Source organism: Centrocercus urophasianus, unplaced genomic scaffold, assembly GCF_019232065.1.
Source record: "Centrocercus urophasianus isolate 14NV4802_14NV808 unplaced genomic scaffold, USGS_Curo_1.0 seq_832, whole genome shotgun sequence".
NCBI classification, from domain to species: Eukaryota; Metazoa; Chordata; class Aves; order Galliformes; family Phasianidae; genus Centrocercus; species Centrocercus urophasianus.
In genome coordinates this window covers 1-26,286 of record NW_024885458.1, presented here as the reverse complement: position 1 = coordinate 26,286, position 26,286 = coordinate 1, and the positions used below count along the sequence as shown (strand labels likewise).

Below are 26,286 nucleotides of genomic sequence, written 5' to 3'. Positions count from 1 at the left end.
CCATCCCATCCCATCCCATCCCATCCCATCCCATCCCATCCCATCCCTATTTAACTTTTCTCATCCCATCCCATCCCACTCCATCCCATTCCTACTTGACCCTTCCCTTCCATATCCATTCCATCCCTATTTGACCCACCCCATATCCATCCCTATTTGCCCTATCCCATCCCATCCTGTCTCTGCTTGTCCCAGCCTGGCCCCCCTCCATGCCATGCCCCCTAACACCATCTCTCCCGCATGGTGCCAGGCGCAGGGCCAGGCCCCTCGCAAGGCCAAGCACGTCCGCATTTCCGTAACGGTAAGCTGCAGCCAATGGCAGCCTGGGCAGAGCTGCTCTCAGCCAATTGGAGGCCAGCCTGAATCCTCTCAACCAATCATGGCCTGGCACGATTCCACTTGGCCAACCACATTTGGTCTCTGTCTGTGTAGACAATCTCAGATGCGTCCCGATTTCTGCTTGGCCAATCAGGGCGCGGGAACTTTCAATCCCAAATCTGCTTGGCCAATCTTAGCATGGATCCTCTCAGCCAATCACAGCAATTGAATTTCCCTCACTTTCCTCCACCAATCACAACCCAGGCTGCATTCTCTCCACCAATCACAACCTGGGCATGCCCAATCACATTCTCCCACATCACTCCATTGTGCACGCCCGGCACGGCGTCACCCCACCTCTCCCACAGGAGGACCTGGACCTGGGGGACAGGATGACGCCGGCAGAGGTGAGCCCAGGCCGCGGGATTGCCTCTGGGGCTGTGCCATGGGGCTGAGTCCCACAGCGTGCTCCCTGTGCCTCAGATCCTGGACTGGGAAGAGCAGCAGCTGGAGCAGAATGTGGACTTCAGCAGCGCCCAGATTGACCCCGCACCCTTCCAGCTGGTGGAGCGCACCTCTCTGCACAAGGTGGGTCCCTGCTGCATCCCCCCACCCCAATTCCCCACTGCGTACCCCACTGAGCCCCCTGTTTTCCTACAGACCCACACCATCTTCTCACTACTGGGCTTGGACCACGCGTACGTCACCAGCATCGGGCGCCTGGTGGGCATGGTGTCCCTCAAGGAGGTGAGGATGGGGGGCAGAGCACAGGGACAGGGATACCCCATTTGCCCACTGATGACACTGGGGTGCCCCACAGCTGCGCAAGGCCATCGAAGGCTCACTGACCGCCAAGGGGGTGAAGGTGTTGCCGCCGCTCGCCAGCTTCCGCCGCAGCAGCACCAGTGCAGGTGAGCTGGACACCACCGACCTGCGCCAGCTCTGGGACCGTCACCAGCACCACCCCATGCCCCGTGAGGCCGGCCCTGATGATGGGGACACCAGCAAGTGACGGTGACACCAAACCCCTACCCTGTCTCGGGGGTGCTGCGGGGGCTCCCTATGGGGGACATGGGCATCCTCCTTTCAGTGCCATGGGGTGGCCAGGTGCCCCCCCAACCTGCCCATGCCCCAAGGCTTCCCCTGTTGCTACCTCTGCCCCCTCCCAGCCCCGTCGCCTCCCAGCACGGCCACAGCCCCCATGGGCACTCTAAGCATTTGGTCGAGGGACATGGGGACAAGAGAAGTCGTCGCCGCCTTCCCAGTGCCTCGGTGCCAGGAATGGGGACCCTGCAACCCCTCCACTGTGCATCCCCCTGTGTAAATACAGAGATTTTTATATTAATTTAATTAAAGAACTTTATAAACAGCCACCTTGCCAGAGCATGGAGGTGTGCAGGGGACACTGAGCCCCAGGGCACGGTCACCATTACTGTCCCCGTGCCGTCCCTGCACTCAGTGTTGCCTCGCTGCGGTACAGCGGCTGCGGCGTCTCACCGGGACGGGCACTGGCACGGCGCCAGGCGGTGATGACCAGCATGCCGGCGTCGGTCAGGGCACAGCTCACCGATAGAGGGTCCGTGTCCTCGGGCAGCCGGCACTGGTGGGTGAAAGTGTCGCACACCGTGCCGTCCTCTGCCACCTGCATGGCACAGTGGCATCAGATGGTCATGTGTGGTAGGCGGGCAGCAGGCTGCTTCCCAGTTAGCCAGGTAAAAATGATGGTATCTGGGGAGGGAGGGAGGGAGGAAGGGGTCCTCACCTTCTCAGCCCAGATGGCAACGTGGCCGTTGGAGGTGGTCACCACAATGTCAGGAGGATCGAACTGGCTGACGTCGGCCACCACCTGGTAGGTTTCACCCTGCACCTGCACCCATGTGCCCAGAGTGTAGGGGCACACGGTGCCCGGGGAACCTGCAGGGATCAGGAATAGGCACAACATGCAGGGAGTGGGAGGTGAGGGGGAACTGGGGGGGTTGAGATCACTGGGGGGACTTCAGGGAGAAGTGGGGAAGGGAATATGGGGTGGCCTGAGGACAGGGGGACACATAGGGATGGCCAGAAAAGTCTGGAGAAAGAAGGCTGGGAGGGGGGGTGGGTGTTGCTGTGAGGGCTCTGGAAGGGCGAATGGGAGCATCTGGGTCACCTTGAGGATCTGGGTGCACAGGGGCTGGGGGGATGTAAGGGCACTCAGGAAGATTGGGGCTGGGGGAGAAAGAGGCATGGGGGTTTCTGGGGGCACTGAGAGTCTCTGTACGATTTAGGGAGGGGAGAACAGGGGACACCATGAGCCTGGCGACCCTGGGAAGCCCTTGAAGGGACTTATCTGGGGGGGTGGGAGGGGAGATACAGGACAGTCCGTGGGGAACTCAGGCTGGCAGTGCCTGAGCACAGGGCAGCAGGCTGCATTTTGGGGTCCCCCATCCCAAACTCCATACCTGGGTACCTGAAGGTGTCGTAGTGGTACCGCTCCCCCTCGAAGCAGGGCTCGCCGGCACCCAGCCCCTGGCTGTAGGTGCTGATGTGCTCAGCACGGTACGTAGCAGCTGAGCTGAGCGATGCCATGTCACTGTGCCACTGCCACCGCCCAACCTGTCCCCAATACCCCGCACAGGGCAGGGGGATGGCCAGGCGCCTGCTGCCACATGCCCATAATTAGCCCGGTAGCCTGGCCAGGAATGCGAGATAACGGCCGAGGCCTCTCTGTCACCCTATGGGGGGACATGCAGGAGACGCTGCTGTCACTGCCATCCTGCCACCCCACCAGGGCCCCTTTCCTGCAAGCAGACGCAGCTGTGCAGCACTCACACCACTGATTTTATTGGAGGGCAGGTGGGATGGAGACAGGGGCAGGGGCACCCTGGCATGGGGTAGATCCCGGCACCCCATGGAGATGTACCCATGTGCACATACCCCTCAGAGGTGTATGCACACAAATACCCCTTTCTCCCCATCCCACTGTAGGTTTTGGGGCCAGGATCCCTGGGTCCTGCTCTGGGTTGCTGATGTCCCTATACGCGGTGGTGGCACAGGGGTCAGGGGGCAGGGAGCCCCTCACCGTGGCATCAGCCTCCCCCGGCAGCTTGGTCATGCAGAGGTGGGGGTCCCACGACAGGTGGCACAGGGCAGAGTTGGGGGTGTGTGGCAGCATGGGAGCAAAGGGCACTGGGGGGTGCAAGGATGGGGGGGTGGCAAGGGGTGGCATGCAGTGGGCAAGTGGCCCCACAAGAACAAGTGCCATGCAGGAAGGGAGGGCAAGCGTCAATGAAAATTGGCATTCCTTCCCCCAAACGGTGTGCCCGGACAGCTGGGGGTCCTGTACTGGAGTGTCAGCCCTCCAGATACAACGAGGGGGGGCGACCACCTCCGTGTAGGCACTTGGTTCCCTGCTAGGGGTGAGCAACTTGGGGACAGGGACATCAGTCATGGGTCCTGTCACACCTCCCGGGTTGGCCCACAGCAGACCTGGGGGCCCCCACCATAGGGCTGGTTGGGGATACTCCCACGGGGGGGGTGTCATGCCCATCCCACTCCCACCTGCAGCCTCCCCATGTCAGCCTCCACATGCATACAAAAGCATAGAAACCTCCATCACCGTGGCACATCGGCACCCCCCTGGCCCCCTCCTGAACCCCGTGTCCAAAGGCAGCAGTTCACAGTATAAAATTCATCAGAGAGCAAGAAGAGCCTCTGTGCCCCAACTCCCACCCCCAGCCCTGGTCCAGAGTGGGGGCACTGTGGGCTTAGCCCAGAAAGGTTCAGCTGTGCCAACAGGGTGGGGGGGCTCAGTGCCCACGAAGGGGTGGCGAGGGGATGCATGCGGACAGCCAGCCCCACAGCTTCAGGTCCCATCAGTCCTGGGGGGCACGGTGCTGGGGAGAGGCAGAGTCCCTGCAGGGCATCACGGCTCTTCAGCCTCCTCCTCCTCCTCCTCCTCATCCTCCTCCTCGTCTTCCTCCTCCAGTGACACCACCCCAGAGGAGGCAACATCAGAGATTTTGCGGCGGAGCGTGAAGTCCTTGCTCAGCACCACCTCGTCCTCGGCAGGCGAGAGGCAGGCCTCGGCATAGGGCATGGGGGACAGCGAGTCCTGGCAGCGGGGCCATACCAGACCCCGCAAGGCACTTTGGCTGCTCGGGGGGGGCAGCTCACCCCCCAGGGAGCCCAGCAGTTTGGCAGTGAGTTCGGAGGGGGACACCATCTCCAGGCTGCAGAGGCTGGAGCAGAGGGTTTCGGGGGACAGTGTGCGCGACGAGTCACTCTCAGGCTCACAGGAGCTGTGCCGTGCTCCCAGCTGGCACAAGTGGCCCCGCAGCAGGTCCCGCAGCAGCGCCGCACCGGGATGATGCTCTGTGGGAACAGCGGTCAGCCCCATAGCCAGGAATCCCAATGACTGCCAGCCCCATGATGGCACCATGGGAAGTCCTGGCAGCAGGACACCGTCCCCAATCCACAAGTCCCCAGGGTGCTCACCGGCTGGCAGGGAGCTCTCTGAGGATGGCATGAAGTCCTCATCGTAGGACTCGTCGTTGGAGTCATCCCCATCCACTGAGGACCAGGCACGCAGCTTGGCCTCAGCGATGGCAAACTGCTCTGCCACGCCTGGCACAGGACAGTGTGGTCACAGTGGGAGGTGGCACAAACCCCCACACAGCCAGCAGTGAGAATGGGGGGGACATCAGCACAGCAGGGACAGCATGCCTAGGATAGGGCATCTCATCCCATGGGCAGGATGGATGGATGGATAGGTAGGAACATGGAGGTGGATGGCAGATGAATGGGAACATGGGGACAGGTGGTTGGAGACATGGGAATAGATGGAGGGATGAGAAAGAATGGATGAGTGGGGACAAGAAGAATTACGGGTGTTTGGGTGGGTGGGTGGAAGGAGGGATGGATGGGTGGGTGGGTGAAGACATGGGAGGGATGGATGGAGGATGGATAGAAGATGGATGAGCAGGGGCATGGGGGTGAATGGATGAGTGGGGACATGGTGATGGATGGATGGGTAGACGGGTGGATGGATGCACGGAGACTCCACGCAGCGCCCACCTGCAGCGAAGCGTGCCTCCTGCTCGCCCTCGCTCAGGTGGCAGTAGGAGTTGAAGGCGCTCTCTAGCGCAGCGGGTGGCTCCACGGGTTTGCACCAGCCCTTCCACTCGATGAGGTGTGCGACGCGGCCCTGCGCCATGGCAGTTGGCTTCGTCACATGCTCCTTCACCACCTGCGAGATGCCTGGAGCAACGCCGTATCAGTACCACAGGGACAATGCAGGGACCCCACCGCCCTCCCTCCTGCCCCCGTTTCCCAGGGCAGTTACCATGCAGTGAGGAGCGGGCCAGGGCGGCGATTTCCTGGATGGTCAGCGCACGCCGCGACTTGGGCAGCATCTCGACAGTGTCTTCAACATTGACCTGTGGTGTGGGCAGGGGCGTCACGCCGTGCATGCACTAAGTGCCCGCTCCCATCGCTGTGGTGATACACACGTGCACTTGTACTGATGCGCATGCAGCTGTTGTGCCTGTACACTTGCATATATGCACATGTGCTCCGCTCTCTGCAGTTGGTGCGACCGAGCGCGGCTCACGCATTACACACACATGTACAAGGTTGTTGGTGCACCCGCTGTGCTGGGGCATCCCTTCCCAATCCCTTTGCCCACGGCCATGGGGAAGTGATGTGGGATTTGGAGGCGCGCAACAACTCGTATTGCCATGGCAACGCGGCGCCGTGGACTGATTTCTCCCAGGATACAGCCCAGCTCAGGGCTGACGTCAGAGCCGGCTGTGAGCCGGTTGTGGGGCCGGGCAGGGCGGGCAGCAGGGCCCCGGTGCGGCGATACCTCGAGGAAGTCCTGGCTGTCGAAGGAGGCCTGGCGCAACAGGCGGGGCAACGGGGCCGGTCGGGCGGCTCGCAGCGGGGACAGTGCTTTCACCTCCTTCCACTCCACGCACAGGGTTGTGTCCACGGCCACTGCGGGGAGAGCTCAGTGCCTCCATCTGCCCAGCTGAGGCCAGGTGCATCTCATTGCACGGAGCGCCGGCGCTGCGGCACTGGGTGACTCACGGCCAAGCAGCTCTTCCGCCTGTGTCAGCGGCACCAGGCTGGCACCAGGAGTGGGAACACGGCCTGCCTTGGCCCGGGTTGTGGGAGCTCAGGATGCACGCGCCCAGGAACGGGGATGGGGTGGGAACAGTGCGGGTGGCGGCACTCAGCCGGGTGTCCCTGGGATGGGGCCAAGGCAGGTAGGATGCCGATGGGGTTGGGGTAGAGTTTAGGGTTTGGGGAGCTTGGGACAGGCTGTTATGGGGGGGTGTGCTTCTGCACCAGCTCTACGGCCCTAAACAGGGGGGGTACCCACCTCCCCCAGCATTGACAGCCCCAGTATCGGTGTTGGGGGGGGTTTCCCAATGCACCACAGCTCCTTACCAGGCAGTGGACCCCAGGGGTTGGGGAAGAGCCTCATTTCCTTGCTCTGAGGTGTATCGGGCTGGTGTGAGGTGGCCATGGGGTGGGATATGGAGGGGGCAAAGAGTGCTCCTCAACCCAGTCTGGCTTCACGGGAAGCTGCTGATCACTTCCCTCCCCCCCCATCTGCTATGGGCAGAGGCACCCCTGGGTGACCCCCCCCCAGCATAGCCACCCCCAGGACAGCCCCACCATGCCTGTACCAGCCGCAGCCTGGGGTCACCACTCAGCCCTGCTACCACCCATTGCCTCCACCTCTGTCAGCCCCCATAGCCCCCCAGAGCCCAAGTAAATCCCACCAACTCTCACAGGTTCCCACACCCCCACAGGCCCCTGAGAAATACCCTAGACCATAACTCTTGCCCAACCCCTGAACCCCAAACAGCCCATGGCTCCCCCACAGCCCTGCATAGCCTCCCACCTACCCATCATTCCTTCTCTGTCCTCACTCCCTCCCTAAGCCCCTTGACTCCTCTCAAGCAGCATCCCTAAGTCCTCTATGCCCCCTCAAAAACTCCCTTATAGATTCCAAGTCCTCCGCTACCCCCAGATTCTCCATATCCCCCCCCAGTGACCCCCATTCCTCTATAAATTCCCAAGCCTCCCAGCAACCGTGAGATCCCCATATCCCTCCTGTACTGCGTACCTATAACTCTCTGCACCTCCTCCCCAAACCCTACAGTCCCCACAACTCTCCACACCCCACAACCACCCCACACTCTCCTCGCCGCATCAGCCCCACCCCCAAAGCTTCTAGCATCCCCAAAAGCAGCCTCCCCATAACCCACGCAACCCCCCCACGCCCCCCAGACCCCGTACGGTCCCGATACCCCCCCCCTCGGCTCCGAACACGCCCCCCCCCCCCTCCCCCGCAGACCCATCCCGGCGACGCTCACCCACCGATGGTGGTTTTGGAGCCGATGCAGCCCATGCTCCCGGGGGGGGCCCCGGTGCGGGCACTACCGCCGGCTCCGTGCCGTCCGCATCGCCCCCCGACCGCATGGGCGGCCCCAGGCCGTGCCCGCAGCCCCTCCGGGACGGTGACACCGGGCCCGGAGCCCCGAACGGTGCTGTGAGCCGGGCCGGTACCGGGCACGTCCAGAGACGTCACTGCTGAGGGAGGAAGAGGAGGGAGAGAGGGGAGGCGGGGAGACGGGGAGGAAGAGGAGGAGAGGGAGGAGGAGGAAGGGAGGGAGAGGAAGGCTGAGGAGAAGGAGAGAGGAGCGGAGGGATGAAGGCAGATGGAGGATGGAGGAAGGAGGGGGGGAGGGGGGGCGGAGGAAGAGGAGGAGGGGGAAGGAGGAAGACGAGGAAGAGGAGGAGGAGGATGGGAAGAAGGCCGGACACCGCGGAGAGCGCCGTGCCAGCACCGCGGACAGCGCCCGCCCCAGAGAGCAGCCCGGGCACCCCGGAGAGCCGCAGAGCGGGGGACCCTCCGGCACCGGCGCCCCCCGGAGCTCAGCTGGAGGCCGCACTGCACGCCCCAAACCTCGAGCTGCCCGCCGCAGGCAGAGGGCTGCTCACCCTGGAACCTACTGCCGGCACTGCCGGGTGCCGCCCCTGCCCGAGGGACCTCGGACCTCGCCGGCTCCTGGGCAGGGGGAGCCCTACGGCCCAGGCTCCCAGGAGCCTTGCTCAGCCGTTCCCTGCCAAATGTTTCCCAGCATTAAGCGCCGCCAGGGCTGCAGCTCGGCCAGATCAGCCTCTAATCTGGGGAACAGCCTCTGGTTAATTATTCTGGGCCCTCCAGGCTATGGCCAGGGTGACTCAGCAAGCAGCAGCCCAACATAGACAACACCAGCCCCAGATAAAGCCAACCCCACACCAGGGGCCACCTCGACCCCAGGACACCCCACAGTGACCTGCATCCCCGAGCCATCATCCAGCCTTGCCTCCATGTCCACTGGAAGACTGCAAAGGGTGCAGAGAGAAAATCCCCCAAGACAAAAAGCGTAGGAGCAGCCTACTGTATCTCTTCCCCTCTTGCCACAGAACTGCTCCAAACCAGACCCTCCAGCTCCTGCCACCTCCATGCCCACAGGGAGAGGGATACATGGTGCTTGGGCATGGGGAAATCGTCCCTGATGTGTTAGTGCTAAGGCCCGTTCCCCCCTGTGCCCCATGAACAGCAGGGTCTGGGGACACGGAGGAACATCCAACCCTGGAGTGCTGAGCAGCCCATGCCTCCCACCCAGCCCCAGGAGGGAGGTACCTACCATCTGCCTTGGGGTGGCTCTCCATGGGGTATCCCCATGCCAACCCAGGGGGCAAGGGACAAAGGACAGGGGGCACAGGGCCAGGCGGCAATAGCGGCACACGGGGCATTATTTAGCAATGTTCTTTTATTTCCAGTTTTAAGGTGAAAAGATGCCTTTAAATCTTCAATTAAATACTCCATAAAGAAAAAAAAAAAAAAAAAAAAAAAAAAAAAAGCAAAAAAAAAAAAAAATTATTTACAAATTCACGTGACCAGTTATTGAATCCTTGTTTTAATAATTACACGTGCGGCTCGTCACATCCGGTGCTCTATAAATACAGGGGACGCAGATGCGGGGCCGCCCCGTTGCTTTGCCCAATTGTGGCCTTAAACGTTTGGGGTGGGGAGGATGGGGGCTTTGGGGGGAGGACGGGGACTCAGCCTGGCCCGGAGAGAAAGGGTCACACATTTCCCCCCTCGTCCCCCCCCCCCTCCCGCCCCCCGGCACCCTCCCCAGGTGTCATAGCAGGAGCTGGGGGGAATGACTTATATTTAAAATAAAAAACCATAGGGAGGACTCCAGGTGGTGATAGGGGAATAGAGAGAGGACAGGGGAAGGGGAGAAATCACACTCCTGTCCCCAACCCAAATTTAATAAGTTTATATATATATAATCTCTCTATATTTCAGCAAGGAAGCGGGAGGAGGAAGAAGAGGGGGGAGAGGAGGGGTGACATCCCCCCCCATCTCACCCCTTCCCCCCCCCCCCCTTGACGTAAGCCTGGGGGGCTCAGCCCCCACTCCCGGTGACACAGGGTGCTGTGCTGGGAGGGGGGGACAGAAGGGGCCTGGAGCAGACCCACAGCGACAGCCACCTCCATCAGCATCCATTTATTATCATCGTGACAAACTAGTACAGGCCTGGCCAACAGAACGGGGACGAGGGGAGGAGGGAGAGGAGAAATAGAGAGAGGGATGCTGTTGGGGGCACAGCAGATCCCTCGGCCCCGGCATGAGCAAGTCCAGGGGGCCAGGGCTGGGAAGGGATGGAGTCACACCCCACGGTGCCCCATGCTCTCCCCCCTTCCTCCTCCTCCTCCTCCTCACAGCTGCTCAGTTGTTGTCCGACTCATCCTCTGCTTCCCGGAGCCAGGTGAAAAATGCTGTCACTGATTTCAGGGCCACCCCTTTGCCCTGCTGCTCGGCTGGGTCCTTGCTGGACTCCCACTTGTAGAAGGCCTCCTCCTTGATGACGTCCTCATCATAGAGAGCATCGAAGAACATCCGCAGCAGGTCTGCATGGGATAGAAGGGAAAACCCTGCTACTCCCCAGCCAACAGCCACCTTCTGATGGCAAGGACACCCCTGCCCACCCCCCTTCTCCCTACATCGTCCATCCCTGTGCATGACACTCACTTGGAGGCTGGTCCAACTTCACCACCAAAGCTTGCAAGGCATACAGAGCCTGAAGCTCCTTCTGCTCATCTCGCATGTACTTCTGCAGCAGCTTGGCCCGGTTGCGGATGACCAGGGCATCCACACGGTATGGGTTCTCAACTGCAGGAGAGGAGGTGTGAGAGGGGAGCTGCAAGGACACATCAGGCCCCCACCTCCTCCCAGTACTCACAGATGATGGCTGAATGGCACACGGATGTCATCAGGGCCCTGATAAATGTGTTGGATGAGACGTGCTGCTCACTTAGGTTGGCCTGAAGGAAAGAAAGAGGGCCTGTGAGATGTTAATTGAGCCAGGAGGATGCCTTGCAGGCATTCTGCCCTCACCCTCACCTCAATCCAGTCATATATTCTTTGGTTGTTCGAGTTCTCCTTCAGCAGTTTGTCCATTTGTTTGCACAGCTCCTCTGAGGTTAGCTCCTTGCAGCTTGGCGTGTCCGAGTTGTCCCCCATTGTGTACTCCAATTTCTGGGGGATGCAGGACAGGCAAGCTGTTAGGTGCAATACAGGGGAAGGCTGCTCCCAGCAGCAGGATCTGGAGGTCACAGTCCAGCTCTCACCTGCTCTGTGACAAATTTGTTGACATCCTGGTCCTCAGGCAGGAATTCCTTCCAGCTCAGGCCCCCGTCCCGCCACAGCTTGCCCGCGGTCTTCTGGCTCTGCAAGAAAACCTCAAGTCAGCCCTCAGTGCCACTGCTCTCCATCCTGCAGCCAGCTGCCCCAGTTCCCAGATACAGCAATGGGCATTGCCCACCACCGTTCTCTCCATGTCCAAAACGGTTTTGATCCCTTCTATGTGCCAGCCCCAACACATAAGCTGGCAACTATGTGAGCAGCACGCACTTACCATGCCCTTGCACAATAAGCCCAGCACCTCGACCAGCAGTGTGGTGGCTTTCCCAAGGGGCACCAGGGGCTTTGTTATCTCCCTGTAGAGCACAAGCAACGTGGTTGTTTTGCACGCCCCCACCAGGATCCCACAAGCAGCCCTGCAAAGGGGCACAGCCCTCACCTGAACAGCTCCTCCATGGGGATACCTTCCTCTTGCAGGATAGGTGTTATGAGCTCTGCGAGATACAGCCAGATATGTGGGATGTCGATCTCCATGTCTTCCGCAATCTCCAGGATTTCCCGCAGCCTGGAAGGCAGAGAGGAGGGCACTGAGATCCAGTAGTCCTTGCGCCCTCAGCTGGGAGGGACTTCAGGAGGGTTGAATTCAAAGGCAGGTCAAACAGCGCTTTGGGAACAAGCTGCCTCAATCCCTCACCCTTTATAGTACTGCTCCTTGGAGAGAGTGCCAGCCTTCACCAGGTGGCACAGCAGGACCCCCATGTGCTCGCGGGAGATCGTACTCCGCTCAAGCGTGGACTCGATGCCATTCCGCACGAAGACATAGAGCAAGGAGGGGCTGCCCAGCTCCTGCACACACTGCAGGGCTTCCTGTGGGGACAGAGGGGTCAGTGCTGCCCCACAGCCAGCCCCTGCTCCCCGCTCCTCATCCTGGCACTGCCAGCAACCTGTCCAACAGCAGTGCTGCCTGGAGAAGCGGATGACATCCTGTGGGTGCCTGGCCACCTCCTCTTCTCACCTTCATATCATTGATGTGCAGATATTCCTCTATGATCGCCTTAGATTTCTTCTCCAGCTCCTCCTCTGACAGCATGGGTTTGGGTGATGCCGCAGGAGGTGCTGGCTCTTGTTTAACTGAGGAGAGTAAAAGCATCAGGCACCGCTTGGGACCGGCAGAGCCTCAGCCCGCAGCCAGATCCCAAGGAACCTCTCCTCCCCAACTCACTCGTCTCTCGGCTCCTGTCCCGTTCCTCTGACATGCTAGCAGTCTTGCGCACAGCCTCAGGGCCACTCTGCTTTTCCCGTTCTCTGCTCCTGTCCTCTGTCTCTTTGCTGAAGCTCCTCTTGGTGACGGCAGACCTGTTCCTCTCTCCCCGCTCTCCCCGATCAGGACGCTCCAGACGGTCACTGCTCTTCTCTGAACGTGACTCCCGGTCCCCTCTGTCCCCAGCCTTTTCTGACCTGTCGCGGCTAGAGCTGCCCCTGGATGGGAAGAGGAAGGACAGTGTGAAGAAGGCCATTGCCACGCTCCTCTGACCCCAAAATCTGCAGAGCTATGCAAGGCAACACTATCCCACTTCAACTCCCAGCCCTCTCTAGTTCCTCCTCTACTACTTGACAACCCTCATGGGTAGAGACTCCCTGTCCCATCACAGGTCCATTGCCATCTTTTGCTCTGACCTTCAGCAATGCTGAGGGCAGTCTGGCTCCATCCTCCTCATACCTTCCCTTGCTGCAGTAGGCTTTTCCTTCTCCTGACTGAACAAATCCAAGTCTCTGGGATCTCTCATTTCAGCTCCAATTATCCCCGATGGTCTTTGTAAGAATCCCTCCAGCCCATCCCTGGATGCCTACTCCGGGTAGCCTGAGGCTGCACTCCGCACCCAAATGCGATCCTCTGAGTGCCAAGCTACAGCAGAAAGATCTGCCTTCCCATTTCTGGTGGCACCTGGGCTTGTGCAGCTCAGGATGAGGTCTGCCTTTCCCACAAGAATGCAGTGACCCCATACCAAGCCCATGCCCGCAGCCCCATCCTGCCACAGAGAATGACTCCAGTCTAGACATCAGATTCCATTTATCCACATGCCAACTGACCACTACCCAACCTGGAGAATTTTCCCCAGCCCACCAGAGCAGCACACTCACCTCTGCACCACGCGACGGGACTCCGGGCTCTCAGCAGGGGTGGACTGCTGGAGTGCTGAGAAGCGGTTCAAGGTGCTCGTGGCCGGTCGCCCTGAATCAGATGCTGGGCGTGAAAAGAGGGGAGCCTCAGAGTTCGGCACATCCCCGGTACAGGAAGCGCTGGGAGAAAGGGTTCCCATTCCCACTCAATGGCACCACTGAGCTGGCCCCACACCACCTACCTGAATCTGCAGGCTTTGCGCCAGACCCTCCGCTACTGCCCTTGCCCCAGCTCAGCCGCCCGCCTGGCGCAAAGAGCTGATTGTTGGAGTCGATCAATCCAGGCTGAAGGCAGAGAACAGTCAGCTCCGGGCCCTGCACCAAGACTGTGGGGCCAGGCAGCCCAACAACGTTCCTCCCCCCAGCCTCACCTTGGTGATTTTCGTTAGCCGGGTGGTGTCGATAGGCCGATTGCCCTTGCTGATGGGCACAGTGTTCCAGCCGTCATCTGCAACCAGGCTACTGCGTCCACCTGGGCACAAGGAGACAGAGATCAGGCACAGCCCTACCTCAAGCAGTGAGCAGAAAGAGCAACCTGTCTCTGGTAGCCTTAAGTCACTCACTGCTGATAGATGGTCCAGGAGGTCCTCTCCTTTTGTCTTTTGACATGAGCTGCTGCACTTTGATGTGTTCCCGATGCTCCTCCATCTCTGCCTCTTTGTGGATCTGGTCGATGGTTTTGGGTCCCTGATCTCCTCGCCGTGGTACCCAGCTATTCTGCAGAGGGCAGAGGAGCAGGGCAGGGGAACTCAGACAGCTGGAGGACAGAGGCATTCCCCCTTCCTATCTGTCCAGTCCCCAAAGCCCACCCACCTCAGCCACCACAGCTCCCTGCATGCTGTGGCAGCTTTTGGCACAAAAGGGCTCCGTTTCGGGAGCTCCCTGCATTAAACAGCCGCCAGTTACTGTGCGCCCACTACTGCTGCCATGCTAACCAAGGGCTGGGAGCTAGCATGGTGTCTCTGGGGCTGGCCACAGCTTACATACCCACGTCTCTGCTCTCAAGGATACACGGACTGCTGGCACTCAGAGGACAGACCAGCAGCTCCATGAAACAAAGCAGGGGACAGGCCTTACCCGCCTGAGATCAATCACATCCTGCAGCATAAAACGGATTCGGGATGATGTCTTCTTCTCCTTGATGATTTTCTCCATCTGGTTGAAGTACTGGTCCATTCTGGGCTGTAGGGGCACAGGATCATGGTCACACTCCTTCTAAAAGCAGGGCAGAGCAAGATGGGGCAGGGCAAGGAGTACCTTGGCCTTCTCAAAGTCCAAATCCTTGCCAATGGTTGTAAGCAGGCGGCAAAGGCACTCAAGAGACTCCTCGTCATGGTTTTTGAGCAGCTTCACCACGCAGTCATGCATGATGGCCTCTGTCAGCATCTTCAGTTTGAAGAGCTCTCCAATGAACTTGATGTTACCCAAGGACCGCCTTCGGGCCTTGTCCCGCGCCTCCTCCAGCTCATCCTTCATGCGTGCCTTCTCTTCAGGCTGCAAGGGTCACACCAGCGCAGGTTAGAGCTCTGAGCCACCTGAGGGCATGGTACCAGCCCCCAGCCGAGCTTCCAGCCCAACTCACAGCACTGGCATCATCCATTTCTTTCTGCCGCTTCTCAAAGATCTCGTCGTCATCCTTGTCCTTCTCAAACTCCTTCTGGCAGCGGTTGAGCAGCAGCTTGCGGAAGTTCACAGTCACTGTGGGCTTGTCTGTCGTGGGCACTTTGAGCTGCAGGGAGAAGTACAGCCCAGAGGAGCGTGAGTTGTGCCTCCCACAAAATCCCCAACACCTGGTTACTGCTTAAAGCAGAGAAAAAACATTTTACCTCTTTGCGATGCTGTGCCACAATTCTTTGCTCAGCCTGCCAGCCACACACCCCATTTTTCCTCATATTAGAGGTAAACTGCCCACCCCATGCAGAGGCATTGGCACCCTACAGAGCTTGGCCAAAAGTCCTGAACAAATCCCAGGCCCCCAGCCCCTGCTCACCCCCATAAGGCAACGGCACATGTTAGCGTAGGCAACAGAGAAGTTTGGCTCCGAGATGGCTTTCTCGAAGACAAGGTCAATGACACCCTTGAGTCTCTCCTCCGTGTCGATGGACAACTCCATCACCTGCTTCATCAACTGCTGGAACATCTGGGGTGTCAGCTTGTTGAGGATGCTGCGGACGCGGCGAAGCAGTTCCTGTAGGGACAACAGGGTCAGCAAGAGTCAGGTGCATCTCCCCGCCCTCCTCAGTGGGCACCAGGTGCATCGCCTGCCTGCCCCTGACTCCTACCTGTGTCTTGATGTTCTCAGGATCCTCCTCCTCAGAGGCACGCTTGCTGCTGGGTTTCCAGGCCTTCTCAGCCTTGTTCAGCTTGACATCCTCATTGAGGGACACAGTGGCAATGATTTTGCGGGGTTCCTTCCTCTGAGTCTGCTGCGAGCGGCGAGGACCCAACCCTGAGGGCTGACACAGGAAGAAGGAATTCAACTCTTTGTTCCAGCCCTTCTAGTGGACAGGCCAGGCCAGCAAGCTCCTGTGACATTCCCATCCGCCTGCTCAGATCCTCAGTTCCATCACTGACGTCAGTGGCCCAGACACAGTGGCTCGAAGGCTTGATCATCACAGAGAGGCAGGGGGGTTCAGCATGGCAAAAGGAGGAACAGGCAGATACTCACCAGGCCCCGGTTGCCCATGACAGGCCGCCCAAGGTTGGCAAAGGAGGGGGTGAAGTCAGGGCTGCAGTTCATGCCGCTGAGGCGGATGGGGTCGAGTGCCCGCAATGGGGTCTTGTTGGCCTGCGAAGGTACACAGGGCTGAGGATGCCCGGGGGGCAGAGGAGGAATGGATCCATCCCCCAGCCTCAACGCCGGGACAACGAACTGGAAAAATGGCCCCAAAGAGCTTCCCATGCCTCTCCCTCTGCTTTGCTCACATCACAAGTGCTGCAGCAGGACCCAGAGCACAGCAGATGGTGCAGAGCAGAGGTGCCCAACCCCCGAACCCCAATTTCCAGGACCGCACCAACCTTGTCCAGGACCACATCTGTGATCTGGGGCAGCCCCTCAGGTTTCTGCATGCTGGCAAAAATGAACTGGAAGCCCAGCAGGAACTCCCGGTCATACCGCTTCTTCTCCTCAGGATTCAATGGCTTCCACTGCTCTGCAGTGGGAGAAAAAAAAGGGACTGTGATGTTGGGGAGCTGGGGCTGAGACAACCACAGAGCTGCCCTGCCCTGGCACCCCACAAACACAACCCTGCTTGCTTAGAGAGCCTGATGCCACCAGCTTCCTGCTCAAGACACAAGTGCCAGAGCCTCTGTCCCCAACACTGTGGAAAGTCTGAGGACAAGACAGGAGGAGCACGTGGTCCTTACGACAGCTGGCCCATGCCACCCAGAGCCTCCCCATCTCTGGAGCCTGAGTTGGTGTTTCCTATCAGAAGCCTCACAGGCCCAGGCAGAGCTCACCTTCCTTGTAGCGGTACTTCTGGTCCCCAGCCTTGCCCTTCTCTGGGGCCAGCTTGTCCTCCTTCTCCTCCCACGTCTCCTCTGACTCCTCCTGGGGACGGGCGGGGGCTGCGTCCTCTGTTTCACGGGCAGGCATGGGAGGGGGAGGCTTGTTTTCCACTTCTGAGGCACTGTCGCTGATCTGAGACTACACCAGGAGAGCGATGTGGAAAACAGTCACACTGAGAGTCCAGCCCTACCCTTCTGTCCTACACCAGGTGTCCTGCCCCCTCAGATCCTCTTTACCATCACAGAGCATCAGTGGCCCAGACACGATGGCACAAAGTAGAATTCATCACAAGAAGGGATGGGATGCAAAGAGATCCTCAGGTGCCTTGGGACACTCACCTCTTTAAAGGCATCCAGCAAATCGCCTACTGCCTCCTTCTTGTTCAGCTCCTTCATCCTTCGCTTTTTCTTTGGCACCGACACAGCAACTAGCAAAGAGGCAAAGACGTGAGGGCTGGGCACCGACACAGCGTCCACACGACCCAGTGCCAGCTCTGGGATCACTGGTGAGGCCCCAGTAGCACTGAGCAATATGAGGACAGGATCCTTTCACAGCCCATTCCACCCACTATACCGATGCACCGATGGCTCACAGAGCACCACGCAGGGACTCCGTACCTTTCCCTATCCACACCCCTGCTCACTTTGTGCTATAATGCAGCACCACATTCCACACCACTCCCTAGCCTCGGGGGCTCCCCATCCTCACAGCACTCCTGCCCCTGCTCAGGGTTGTGCACACAGATGCCCCAACTCCCTTACACAGACACTGCTGTGTGTACCTCTCCTCCCATACACCCCACACCCCAGGATGCACGAGCATCCAAGCAGACCTATGTACTACCTCACAGATACGCTTCCCCAAAAACACATCCACCCCATGCCTTCCTAAGAAAACCTGTGCTTCTACAACCCATAATTCTATGGATACGCCCTGTCTCCCCCACCCAACCCAAGGGTGCACGAACCTCCTTTAGCCCCCTTGCTTAATTTCCACGCATCTGCCTGGAGTGCCCCCAAAAAACAATATAGAGCATCTTCCCCCACAACCCCAAGGCACCCCATTTTCCTCTCAAGGGTTCCTATATACTTTCCAATCCTTGTAATTTTACAGTCTCTCAGAAGCACATCTCCATCCATCCAATACCCATCCCCAGCACACACCTCCAAAGTCTCAGGACAGCATCAAATACAACCCCAGTACATCCTCCTCACACCAATGCTTAAGGCACCCCATACACATCCACATGTCCCAGTGTCCCCTAGCCCTGTGAGCCAGGGCACTCTCACACATCTCAAATCAAACCATACCCACGTCACATCCCATGGTGATACGCCCCATCCCCCTCTTCTACGCCTTCCCCACATCCCTATACCAAGGACCCCACCCAAATAACCCCCACAGCACCCCAAACCTTGCACAGTCGCCTCCAAGGTCTGCGACGGGGCAGGGGCCGGACTTGAGCTCCGCTCCTGGGCCTCAGCAGGGCCTTCGCTCTCTTCTTCTTCCTCCTCTGCTGGGGGGGAGGTGGGGGTGCCAGGCTGCGCTGGCTCCTCGGGCTCCGAGATGGGGCTGACATCCGACTCAGGCTGCTCCTCGCTTGGCTCCGCTTTGCTGGAGCCCTCCATCCCATTGGGCAAGGGCAGCTCTTCAGGCTGCACAATGGGGGAGTCCAGGGTGGGAGCTGGGGCGGGCACTGGGGCAGGCTCCGATACGGGCACGAGCACCGGCTGGCACACGGGTGCCTCGGGGAGCGGCTCGGGCACCTCCTCTAAGACCCCATTGGCCTCAGCAGCAGGCTCGGCGACAGGCTCAGAGCAGGGCTCCTCCTGGGGTGGCGGGGGGCTGGGAGAGGCGGGTTTGGCGAGTGCTTCAGGGACCGGTGGGACAACGAGCGGCGGCGATGGCGCAGCTGGCACCGGGGGCACGGCTGGCATGAGGGGGGCAGCAGGCACCGATGGCACCTCAGGCAGGGCGGGCGCCTGCAATGTGGGCTCCAGGAGAGGAATGGCAACGTCTTCCTCCTCCTCTGCCACCTCCTCCTCCACCACAGCCGCCGTGTCCATGTCAGGTGGGGGCACGAGGGGCAGCTCCCCAGCCCCTGGCACTGTAGTGATAGCGCTAAACGTCTGGTGCAGGTCGGGCGGCGCCTCGCCCAGCTCCACTTTAGTGTCCGCTTCCACGGGGGGCTCCATTGGCACCAGCGTCACAGTTGACATCACCACGGGCTCCACCTCAGGGATGAGGGGAGGGGGAGGCGACGGGGACGCTGACTTGCTGGGCTCCAGGGAGACGGGTTTGCTCACCACCAGCGCAGGCTTTGGGCGGTCATCTGCAAGAGAGGAGGTGTTAGTGGGGGCTCTGACCCCTGCTGTGCCCTGATCCCCCTAAATCCCAGATCTCCATCAATAGTAGGGGAAGGGACAGATGCGCCAACCCACATTAAGCGGACAAACGGGGAACGGGGATGATGGGGGTCCTCCAGTGCCCAGGGTACAGCCAGGCCAAGCAAAGACAGTCCCCACAAACTCTCCTGGAACCAACAGTGGAAACACTGGTTTCCAGGTACACAGGGAACATGTCCGTCCCCACAAGCTCCAAGTGATCTGTGGGGCTGGCACGGGGCCTGGCACCAGCTGTGCCAGGCAGCGATGTGGCACAGCCAGGCCCCAGTGTGTGCACGTACCTGGCCGGACAATAACTGCTACATGAGGGGTTTCTCCATTGGCCTGGGGTTCCAAACCGCTTCCAGCCTAAGGGGACAAAAAGGGAGTCAAGCAGGACACCATGCATCTCCCAGCACCCCAGCTGGGAAAATGAGGGCCACCGACCTGGGGAGGGGTGGGGGTAGATGAGGTCCTTGCTCCAGACATTATTTCTTCAGTGATGTCTTTGCCACCTTGGTTGGGGTCTCGTATCCGGATCTGTCCGTAGGCCAGAGCAGAGAGAGGGGGATTGTCAGTGAGGTGGGGAACACAGCACCCAAGGGCCACGCAGCCAGTGGCATGTCCCCTCGCTACAGGGCACAGAGCCTCTCAGAGAGGGAGCTGTCCCACTGCCTGGCCAGAAGAGATGGTGCAGGGCAGGGTGCATCTCAGATGCCACCAAGCAGTCAGAGCCAGCAGGGCGTCACTGTGCTCAGAACAGTGCCTGCCTCCAGGCTTGGTGGACCACAGGCAGCACCATGCTGGTAAAGGGGCTGCGGGCACCCCACATCCCTACAGTCAGCTCGTGGGTGCAGCACGAGCTGCAGTGCACCATGGTGGGATGCGTGGGTCCAGTACACAGAGGAGGCACGGCTCTTGCTCACTCGTCTACAAACAGAACCAGCTGCCAGGTCCCAATAAAAGCACAGCCTAAGCAGCACCAATGCCTCTCCATCAGTACTCCTGTAGAAATCCCCCACCCAGCAGCACCCCCAGCCCCCCAGCTTGCAGTGCAGTGCGGGGCCAGCAGCTGCTCAGCTCCCCGCTATAAATAGGCCCTACACAAGGCCTCTGAGCACCGGCATCTCCGGGAGCAGACAGCAGTTGGCAGCCGCGGCACACCCGCCCCCCTGGAGCCATGACTCAGCACAACGCTGCCCGCTGGGACAGCCAAGGTCATCGGCACCCACCGAGCCCCCCAACCCAGGTGCACAGCCCCATACCACCCTCAGCTGGTGTGCTGCGCACCGAGCACAGCAGGCAGCCAGGAAAGAGCCGGCACAGGCAGCGTGCCCCATGCTAGGCTTGGCACCATCCCCATCTCCAGCACGCATCTCCCCCACGCCAGAGGCGCACGGCTCTTACCGTCTTGCGCTCTCGTTTTGGGGGGATCGGTGGCTGCTGGCTCACAATCACCTGAGCAGTGGGGACCCCCGCCGGGAACTGCTGCACCCCCTGGGCCGGGTAATAAGCACCCGCTGGAGGAGAGGGGAGAGCGTGAGAGGCGGCAGGTGTCCAGCGTGCATCCACCGAGTCCAGTCCTCCCACTCCCACAGATGCAGGGGGACCGCCAGGAGCTGGGGGAGCTCACACCACACTACAGAGAACCCCGGTTGCATCTGGCCTGCATCACCCCAACCCACCCGACAGGCCTGACCAAATTCCTTCCCCATGACACGCGGCGTCCCTGCGCCGCCCCCACACCCAGCCGTGCCCACCGGCTCCAGGTCACCGCCAGTCCCTCCGGGACGCTGAACCATGCTTGGGCACAGGAGCCCTGGCTCCATGGGTGCTGCCTTCCTGCCAGCTCCCTTATCTCCCCTGGGCCAGCAGCAGTTCTAAGGGCGGCTCCACACAGCCCCATCCACGCCCTCCATTCATTCACACCCTTGGGCTCCCTGCTCAGACCCCTGCAAATTGAGTTCATAGCACTGAGCGGTGCTGAGGGCTGGAGGCAGCACCAGGCCCTGATCCAGCCCCCAAAAGGTGCCGTGCTCCTCCCAGGTCACCCATGCAATAGGCATCTTAGGGAGGGCTAGCATCAAGCAGGGCTGCATTGTGCCCCAGGCAGGGAGTGACTGCAACACCAGCACAGGGAGGGACAGGGGCAGCTGCACCCTGGCCTCCTCCCCGCTCTAGCATTTCCCAGCCACACACTGAGCACAGAACTCACTCAGCAACACACTCATGGCCACCTTCCCCCCATTCTGGTGACACACGCGAGAAACAGAGCCAGCCTGGCTGCCCAGGGAAGCAGCACGTGGTTGGGGCCAAATATTGGGGAAACAATGAAGCCATAAAAGAGGATCCCTGTGATGGGCTGGGGGAGCACCAAAAGGGCCTCAAACCCCACGGGTAGTTAAGCAGATGGGGAAGAAGGAGACCCTAAGACTGCAGGCCAGGGGACAAAAACACCCGGGGAGGCAGGGCTCCGGGCCCTATGGAGCAGGAAGGCGTTGGGCTGAGTGCTGGGACTGGGCCCAGCTGGCCACTGCATGGGGCCACCTCCTCCCTCCGAGGGGCTGATGGGACAAAAGGGAGGGAGGAACAAGCACGTACCTGGCTCAGGAGAAACCCCTCTCCATCCCGGTTTGCTTTGCTGCCATACCGGGGACGGGACGGAGGCCTCAGCTCACATTTCTGTGTCTGCCAGGCCTCCCGGACGGACCAAGCCTAAATATAGTCACAGCCCGGGTGGCCGCATACAAGCCGGGGGAAGGAGGGGGGGCTGCTTATACCATCGCTCCCCAGCTCCGGGAGAGGGCAGGCGTGGAGCAGCCACTGCCCAGACCCTGCTCACCCAGGACATGCAGCTGGCTCAGGGAGGGGAGGCAGCACCAAACAACTGCTCAACGCCAGCCTGCAAGCCAAGGGGGAGAGGGGATAAAGTCTGCCCTGTCCCTCTGCCTGGGCAGTTAAACATTAATCCATCCCGATTTGGAAAAGGAGGAGGTGGGTGGACACGTGGGACACGATGCATGGCCTTCAGGGCTGCACTGGGAGACACACAGCACCGCCAAAATCCCAAAACAGCACGTAGTGGTGTCAGAAGTCACAGAAGGCACCTCACCAAACCCAGAGACGGAGGGATTTTGTGCTCAGCCCATCAATTTGTGGGGTTGCAAGGAGGCCAGAGTCAGGGGAACAAAAGGGACGAAGCGTTGTGGATGGAAGAGCAATGGCAGCAGAGTAATCCCCCCAGTCTGTACCGTAAGTTCCGAACTCTGTGGGGCTGGCTCCAGGGTAAAAACTAGGGGCACCGGGCTGGACCGGGTACTGCTGTGTTGGGACAACGTATGTGGAACGACCCTGAAATGGGGGAGAAAAAAGCTGGTTATATCCCCAGCAGGGCACAGGCGCACCCCAAAACTGCGCATGCCCCAAATCAGTGTGCCATTACGGCAGGGCACAGGACACAAGCCACGCATCACATATCCAGGGTCAGCATACAGAACCCCGTGGGTGCTGCCCCTCCGCAGAGCCAGACAACACTCTGATGGAGTCAGGGACAGCTCAGAAAACCAGGGTAACTCCCTCCACTCCCCAGAACAAATTTGGGCTCCAACCTCAGGCCCACCCCAGCGCCCTCCCACAGAGCCCGGGGCACAGCCCTCACCTGTCCGGGAATGTAATAGGCTCCTTGGGAAGGTGTGTAGGATATCTGGGAGGGTATCATCATCACCTGGGAAGCAGCTGGATACACATGGGCAGGAGGGCCAGGCCGGGCCGTCGTGTTGCTCTGCACGCGGGACGCGCTGGCGGGAGGCTGGGCCCTGTTCTGGTAGAAATGCTTTGGGAGAGACAGGGACGCAGTGAGGCCAGAGCACCAGCACCCCCCTGCCAAAGTGCCAAAGTAACCAAGCCAGGTTCCCTCCCTACCCCAGAATTTGGGGGGTGGAAGGTTCACAGCACCCATCACCCCAAAACTCATCCTAGGCACAGAGTGCACCCCTGGGTAGAGATTTAAAGAGGGGAGCCCCCTCCCCCCCCCCCTTCTTTATGGGATGCGGTTCCCCCACACCCCCCTTCCAGGCACCCCACATTGCCCCACGCACCTGCGGGGGGGCCACCTGGCTCCATCCGACCCAGCTCATGCCCAGCACAGCCCACTCCCAGCCCAACAGGGCCGGCAGCGCCAGCGCCCGGAGCCGGCCACGGCTGCACGCAGCTCAGCGGCAGGTCCCGGCGTGCCTTGCAACAGGGGCTGGCACTCGCACTGAATGCTGGGACCTGTAGTCCCACTGTGCCATGCCGCACCGTGCCGGGACAGCCAGGACACCGAGCCAGCAGCTCCCTCCAGCCCCTGCCTCCCTGCCCGCTGCTTTGCTGGGTGGCAGCACCCCAGAGCTGGGGAGCAGAGGCAGCAAGCAAGGAGGTGCCTGCACGCCCGGTGCGTGGGGCAAGGCTGGAGCAAGGAGAAAGCGTTACCTGGAGAGACCTGAATCCTCCCTGATAGCAAGTGCACGCATACAGAGGGAGAGGGGAAAGAGAGAGACAGGAGTTACTGCTGCCGCGCTGAGATGGGACATGGGTATGGGTGGTGGGAGGGGGAACAGGGGTGGTAGTGCAAGCTTGGTGTTGTGGGATGGAGGAGCAGCAGCCGGACTCCCAGCACGATAGCCACATCCCAGATCCACCCATGCTGGGGGACACAGGGAGCTGCCTTCCCCTCTGGAGGTCCCCATGGAGCCAAGGGGACCCGGCACATTGTGGATATCACTAGGTCTGCCCCCAGATGTGCCTCTGAGCTGATCGAGGCACAGAGCCTTTGCTCACACTCCCAGGGGCCGCGAAAGGCAGGAGGGACAGCCATAGTGTTGCAGGCAGGATGCAGGGGGATACATCCAGCTTGCAAGGCACAAAAGCTTTATCACCTCCTGGGGCTGTCAGGTCCCAGCCCTCCCATAGCTGCAGCCTCCCACAGCCTAAGGGACATGCTGGGTACACTGCAGAAAGTCACTATCACTCCCAGGGCTCTGCATTAGTCAGGGACAGACCAACAGCACGGCACAGCTGCTGCCTCAGGAGACCCCAACCCCAGAGAGAGAGGGAGGAAAAGGATGAGAAGGGCACAGGCAGAAGCAGCGGCCTGGGCCGAGACCAGCACAGGCACAGCCACATGCACTAGATTTCATGCAAGAACAGCCAAGGAACTTGGGGATGCTGCAGTGAAACCCCTCCAGCTGATCCCACTGAGCAGGTGTCCCTCTGTTCTCCAGCCTGTTCCCCCCTACGGCTTGATGCAGCTCCCCACGTGCTCCCCAAGTATTTCTGTGTAGTGCCAGGTACTGGGGCTGCCCCGGGTGCTCAGCATGCAGGGTAGGGACTGGTTAGTACCTGCTGGTGAATAGCACGAGGCCCTGCTGGAAACTGAGAGAGGAGAGAGCAAGGTTTGGAAAGGGGAGGAAGGAGAGAAGAGCGGTCACTTGGTGGGTGCCCCGCAGGAGCTGTCTGCCCTCACCCCAGAGCTGGGGAGAAGGGACATCATGATGGAGATTTGGGGTAGGTGCACACCAGCCCCATAGGGCAGGATCAGGCTCCTTGCATCCCCAGCACTGCTGTGGCCAACCAGGAAGAGCGTGGGCTGCTCAGTCAGGAGGCTGCAGACCCTAACCAGCTCCCCAAAACTTCCTCTTCCCATACTAAACCCCTTACCTGTCGCGGCTGAGAAGGCGTATTCATTTGTGAGGTCGGTGTCGGGTTAAAAATCACAGGTGCCGTCTGACCAGGTGGGAACGCTGACTGCATGGAGGGAACCAGTGGGCACCACAGCCTCTAGCAGCCTCATCCCGAATCAGAGAGGCAGTTGGGCACCTCCCACCCCAAAAGCCATCGGAGGGGCTGTTTGTTACCTGTGGAAGTCCAGGAGAAGGGGCAGGGTGCGGGGCTGTCGGGGCTCCTCCTGTGGGCTGTGGAGCTTTGTTCATTTCATGTGGTTGTGCATAAGGATCCCCTTGCTATCTGCGGGGACAGGCATAAGCTGAATGGCATCGTATTTTTTGCGTTGCAGCCTGCAGTATTCTCCTATCCTGAAACGGGGCAATGCAGCCCCTCTGAGAAGCTCCAGGAGCTGGGGTGGAGTTGGGCAGAAGCTGACGCCGGGGTGCCCTAGCTCCACCCCGGCTGACCTACTAAGCGCTTCCCCTGGCCGGCCAAACCTGTTCCTGCTGGTGGTGCCGGGAGCCCAGCTCATGCCGCAAACGCCTACCGGGGAGGGCAGGGAGCAGCTCCCACGTCCCCCCCTGCCACCACACTGCCGCCGCTCCTGCCTTCGGGGACACAGCTGGGTCCCAGGAGGGACTTGGTACCCTGTTCCATACTCCTTGCCCCAGAGCAAAGGGCATCCGAACAGGAGAGAGGAGGTGCCCCCTGAGCTGTACCCCAGGAGGGATCCCCACATCCCATGGCAGCGTTAGGATGGGGGACTCACTGCCAGCCATACCGCACCATGAGCGGTGCCTGTAACATGACGCCTGGCTGTGTCAGCACTCATGGCCCTGCCGGCCCCCCAGCCCCTTTGCCAGCCCCCTTGTCCCATGGTAAGCCAGGCATAGGCTATCCCCCTCACTTTTCAGTCACCCCCAGGCATGGGGATGGCCAACCTTCAGAAGGACCCCCAGCACCAAACACAGCCATCAGCCCAGATGCCATCCAGGTGCTTGGATGGGACCCGATCCCATATACACTGACAGCCCCGGTTAATGGAAGACCAAAGGGATTTAAGGCACAGCAGGGACAGCAGCTCTTGGGGACAGCCACACCACCAGGCCCACAAAGCCACACCGGGCCACCCGCCACCGGCACAAACCTGGGCCCGGAGGGAGGGACACCGCAACCCGGCCCCCCAGTGCTTGCACAGCACCCCATACTCACCCCCCCGCGGGAAAAACCTGGGCCGACTGAGCGGGCCTGCAGAGACCTTTCATCCGACTGACTGGGACAGCAGGAGGGGAGAGAGGGGGGGGGAGAGACACAGTCAGCCCGAGGCCCTGCAAGAGGCCGGGTCAGGCCGCGGGTCCTGCTGCCGGGCCCCCAGACCCACTCAGGCCCAGGGCTGCCCCGCCGCCGCCACCCCCCGGCGCGGGGCCGAGCCGCGGGCTCGGGCCGCACTGCAGGCGGCGGAGGCCCGGCCCTACAGGCCCGAAGCACCGCCCGAAGGG

General features: G+C 60.5%; 4 protein-coding genes and 2 non-coding genes across 12 annotated transcripts in view; 1 reads left to right on the top strand and 5 right to left on the bottom strand.

Moving 5' to 3' along the window:
- CLCN2 (chloride voltage-gated channel 2) overlaps positions 1-1,687 on the top strand; it is a 10,713-nt gene extending 9,026 nt beyond the window's left edge. For all 4 annotated transcript variants that reach the window (XM_042838546.1, XM_042838545.1, XM_042838547.1 and 1 more), the window contains 5 exons: positions 251-301; positions 687-725; positions 802-906; positions 979-1,065; positions 1,139-1,687. In XM_042838546.1, coding sequence (XP_042694480.1) covers positions 251-301; positions 687-725; positions 802-906; positions 979-1,065; positions 1,139-1,330 — 474 coding nt within the window. In that variant the 3' untranslated portion in view covers positions 1,331-1,687. The remainder of the gene's footprint in view (positions 1-250; positions 302-686; positions 726-801; positions 907-978; positions 1,066-1,138) is intronic.
- A 60-nt stretch (positions 1,688-1,747) lies between these two features.
- LOC122171156 (heat shock protein beta-7-like) lies at positions 1,748-2,883 on the bottom strand. Its single transcript, XM_042838551.1, has 3 exons — positions 2,757-2,883; positions 2,081-2,232; positions 1,748-1,960 (listed from the first exon to the last, which is right to left on the bottom strand). Exons 1-3 carry the CDS (start codon positions 2,881-2,883, stop codon positions 1,748-1,750), a joined length of 492 nt encoding a protein of 163 aa, XP_042694485.1.
- A 142-nt stretch (positions 2,884-3,025) lies between these two features.
- On the bottom strand, positions 3,026-7,788 carry FAM131A (family with sequence similarity 131 member A). Its single transcript, XM_042838549.1, is given in 7 exon segments — positions 3,026-4,668; positions 4,792-4,920; positions 5,371-5,553; positions 5,639-5,732; positions 6,161-6,291; positions 7,687-7,719; positions 7,722-7,788. Coding segments are annotated over 7 exon segments (1,086 nt in total). The 3' UTR covers positions 3,026-4,219.
- A 1,322-nt stretch (positions 7,789-9,110) lies between these two features.
- On the bottom strand, positions 9,111-26,111 carry EIF4G1 (eukaryotic translation initiation factor 4 gamma 1). 4 transcript variants are annotated; one of them, XM_042838554.1, is made up of 32 exons: positions 26,000-26,111; positions 24,979-25,087; positions 24,782-24,868; positions 22,743-22,916; positions 22,336-22,435; positions 20,492-20,604; positions 19,532-19,624; positions 19,387-19,453; positions 18,115-19,032; positions 17,039-17,127; positions 16,652-16,838; positions 16,211-16,344; positions 15,861-15,998; positions 15,475-15,648; positions 15,183-15,380; positions 14,775-14,921; positions 14,450-14,686; positions 14,270-14,374; positions 13,756-13,909; positions 13,564-13,664; positions 13,375-13,477; positions 13,154-13,244; positions 12,234-12,490; positions 12,027-12,142; positions 11,706-11,878; positions 11,451-11,576; positions 11,286-11,367; positions 10,999-11,097; positions 10,772-10,906; positions 10,611-10,692; positions 10,400-10,540; positions 9,111-10,278 (listed from the first exon to the last, which is right to left on the bottom strand). In XM_042838554.1, the coding sequence occupies exons 2-32, from the start codon at positions 25,051-25,053 to the stop codon at positions 10,097-10,099; spliced, it is 4,878 nt and encodes a 1,625-aa protein (XP_042694488.1). In that variant the 5' UTR covers positions 25,054-25,087; positions 26,000-26,111; the 3' UTR covers positions 9,111-10,096. The 4 variants fall into 4 exon arrangements, with proteins under 4 accessions (XP_042694488.1, XP_042694489.1, XP_042694486.1 ...); XM_042838555.1 differs by having other exon boundaries at positions 13,154-13,256; positions 15,861-15,980; XM_042838552.1 differs by having other exon boundaries at positions 13,154-13,256; positions 26,000-26,110.
- On the bottom strand, positions 15,738-15,810 carry LOC122171163. Its single transcript, XR_006171922.1, has one exon. It is a non-coding gene; the product is annotated as a small nucleolar RNA SNORD66 (small nucleolar RNA).
- Positions 16,918-16,994, bottom strand: LOC122171162. The gene has a single exon (XR_006171921.1). It is a non-coding gene; the product is annotated as a small nucleolar RNA SNORD66 (small nucleolar RNA).
- Positions 26,112-26,286: the final 175 nt, after the last annotated feature.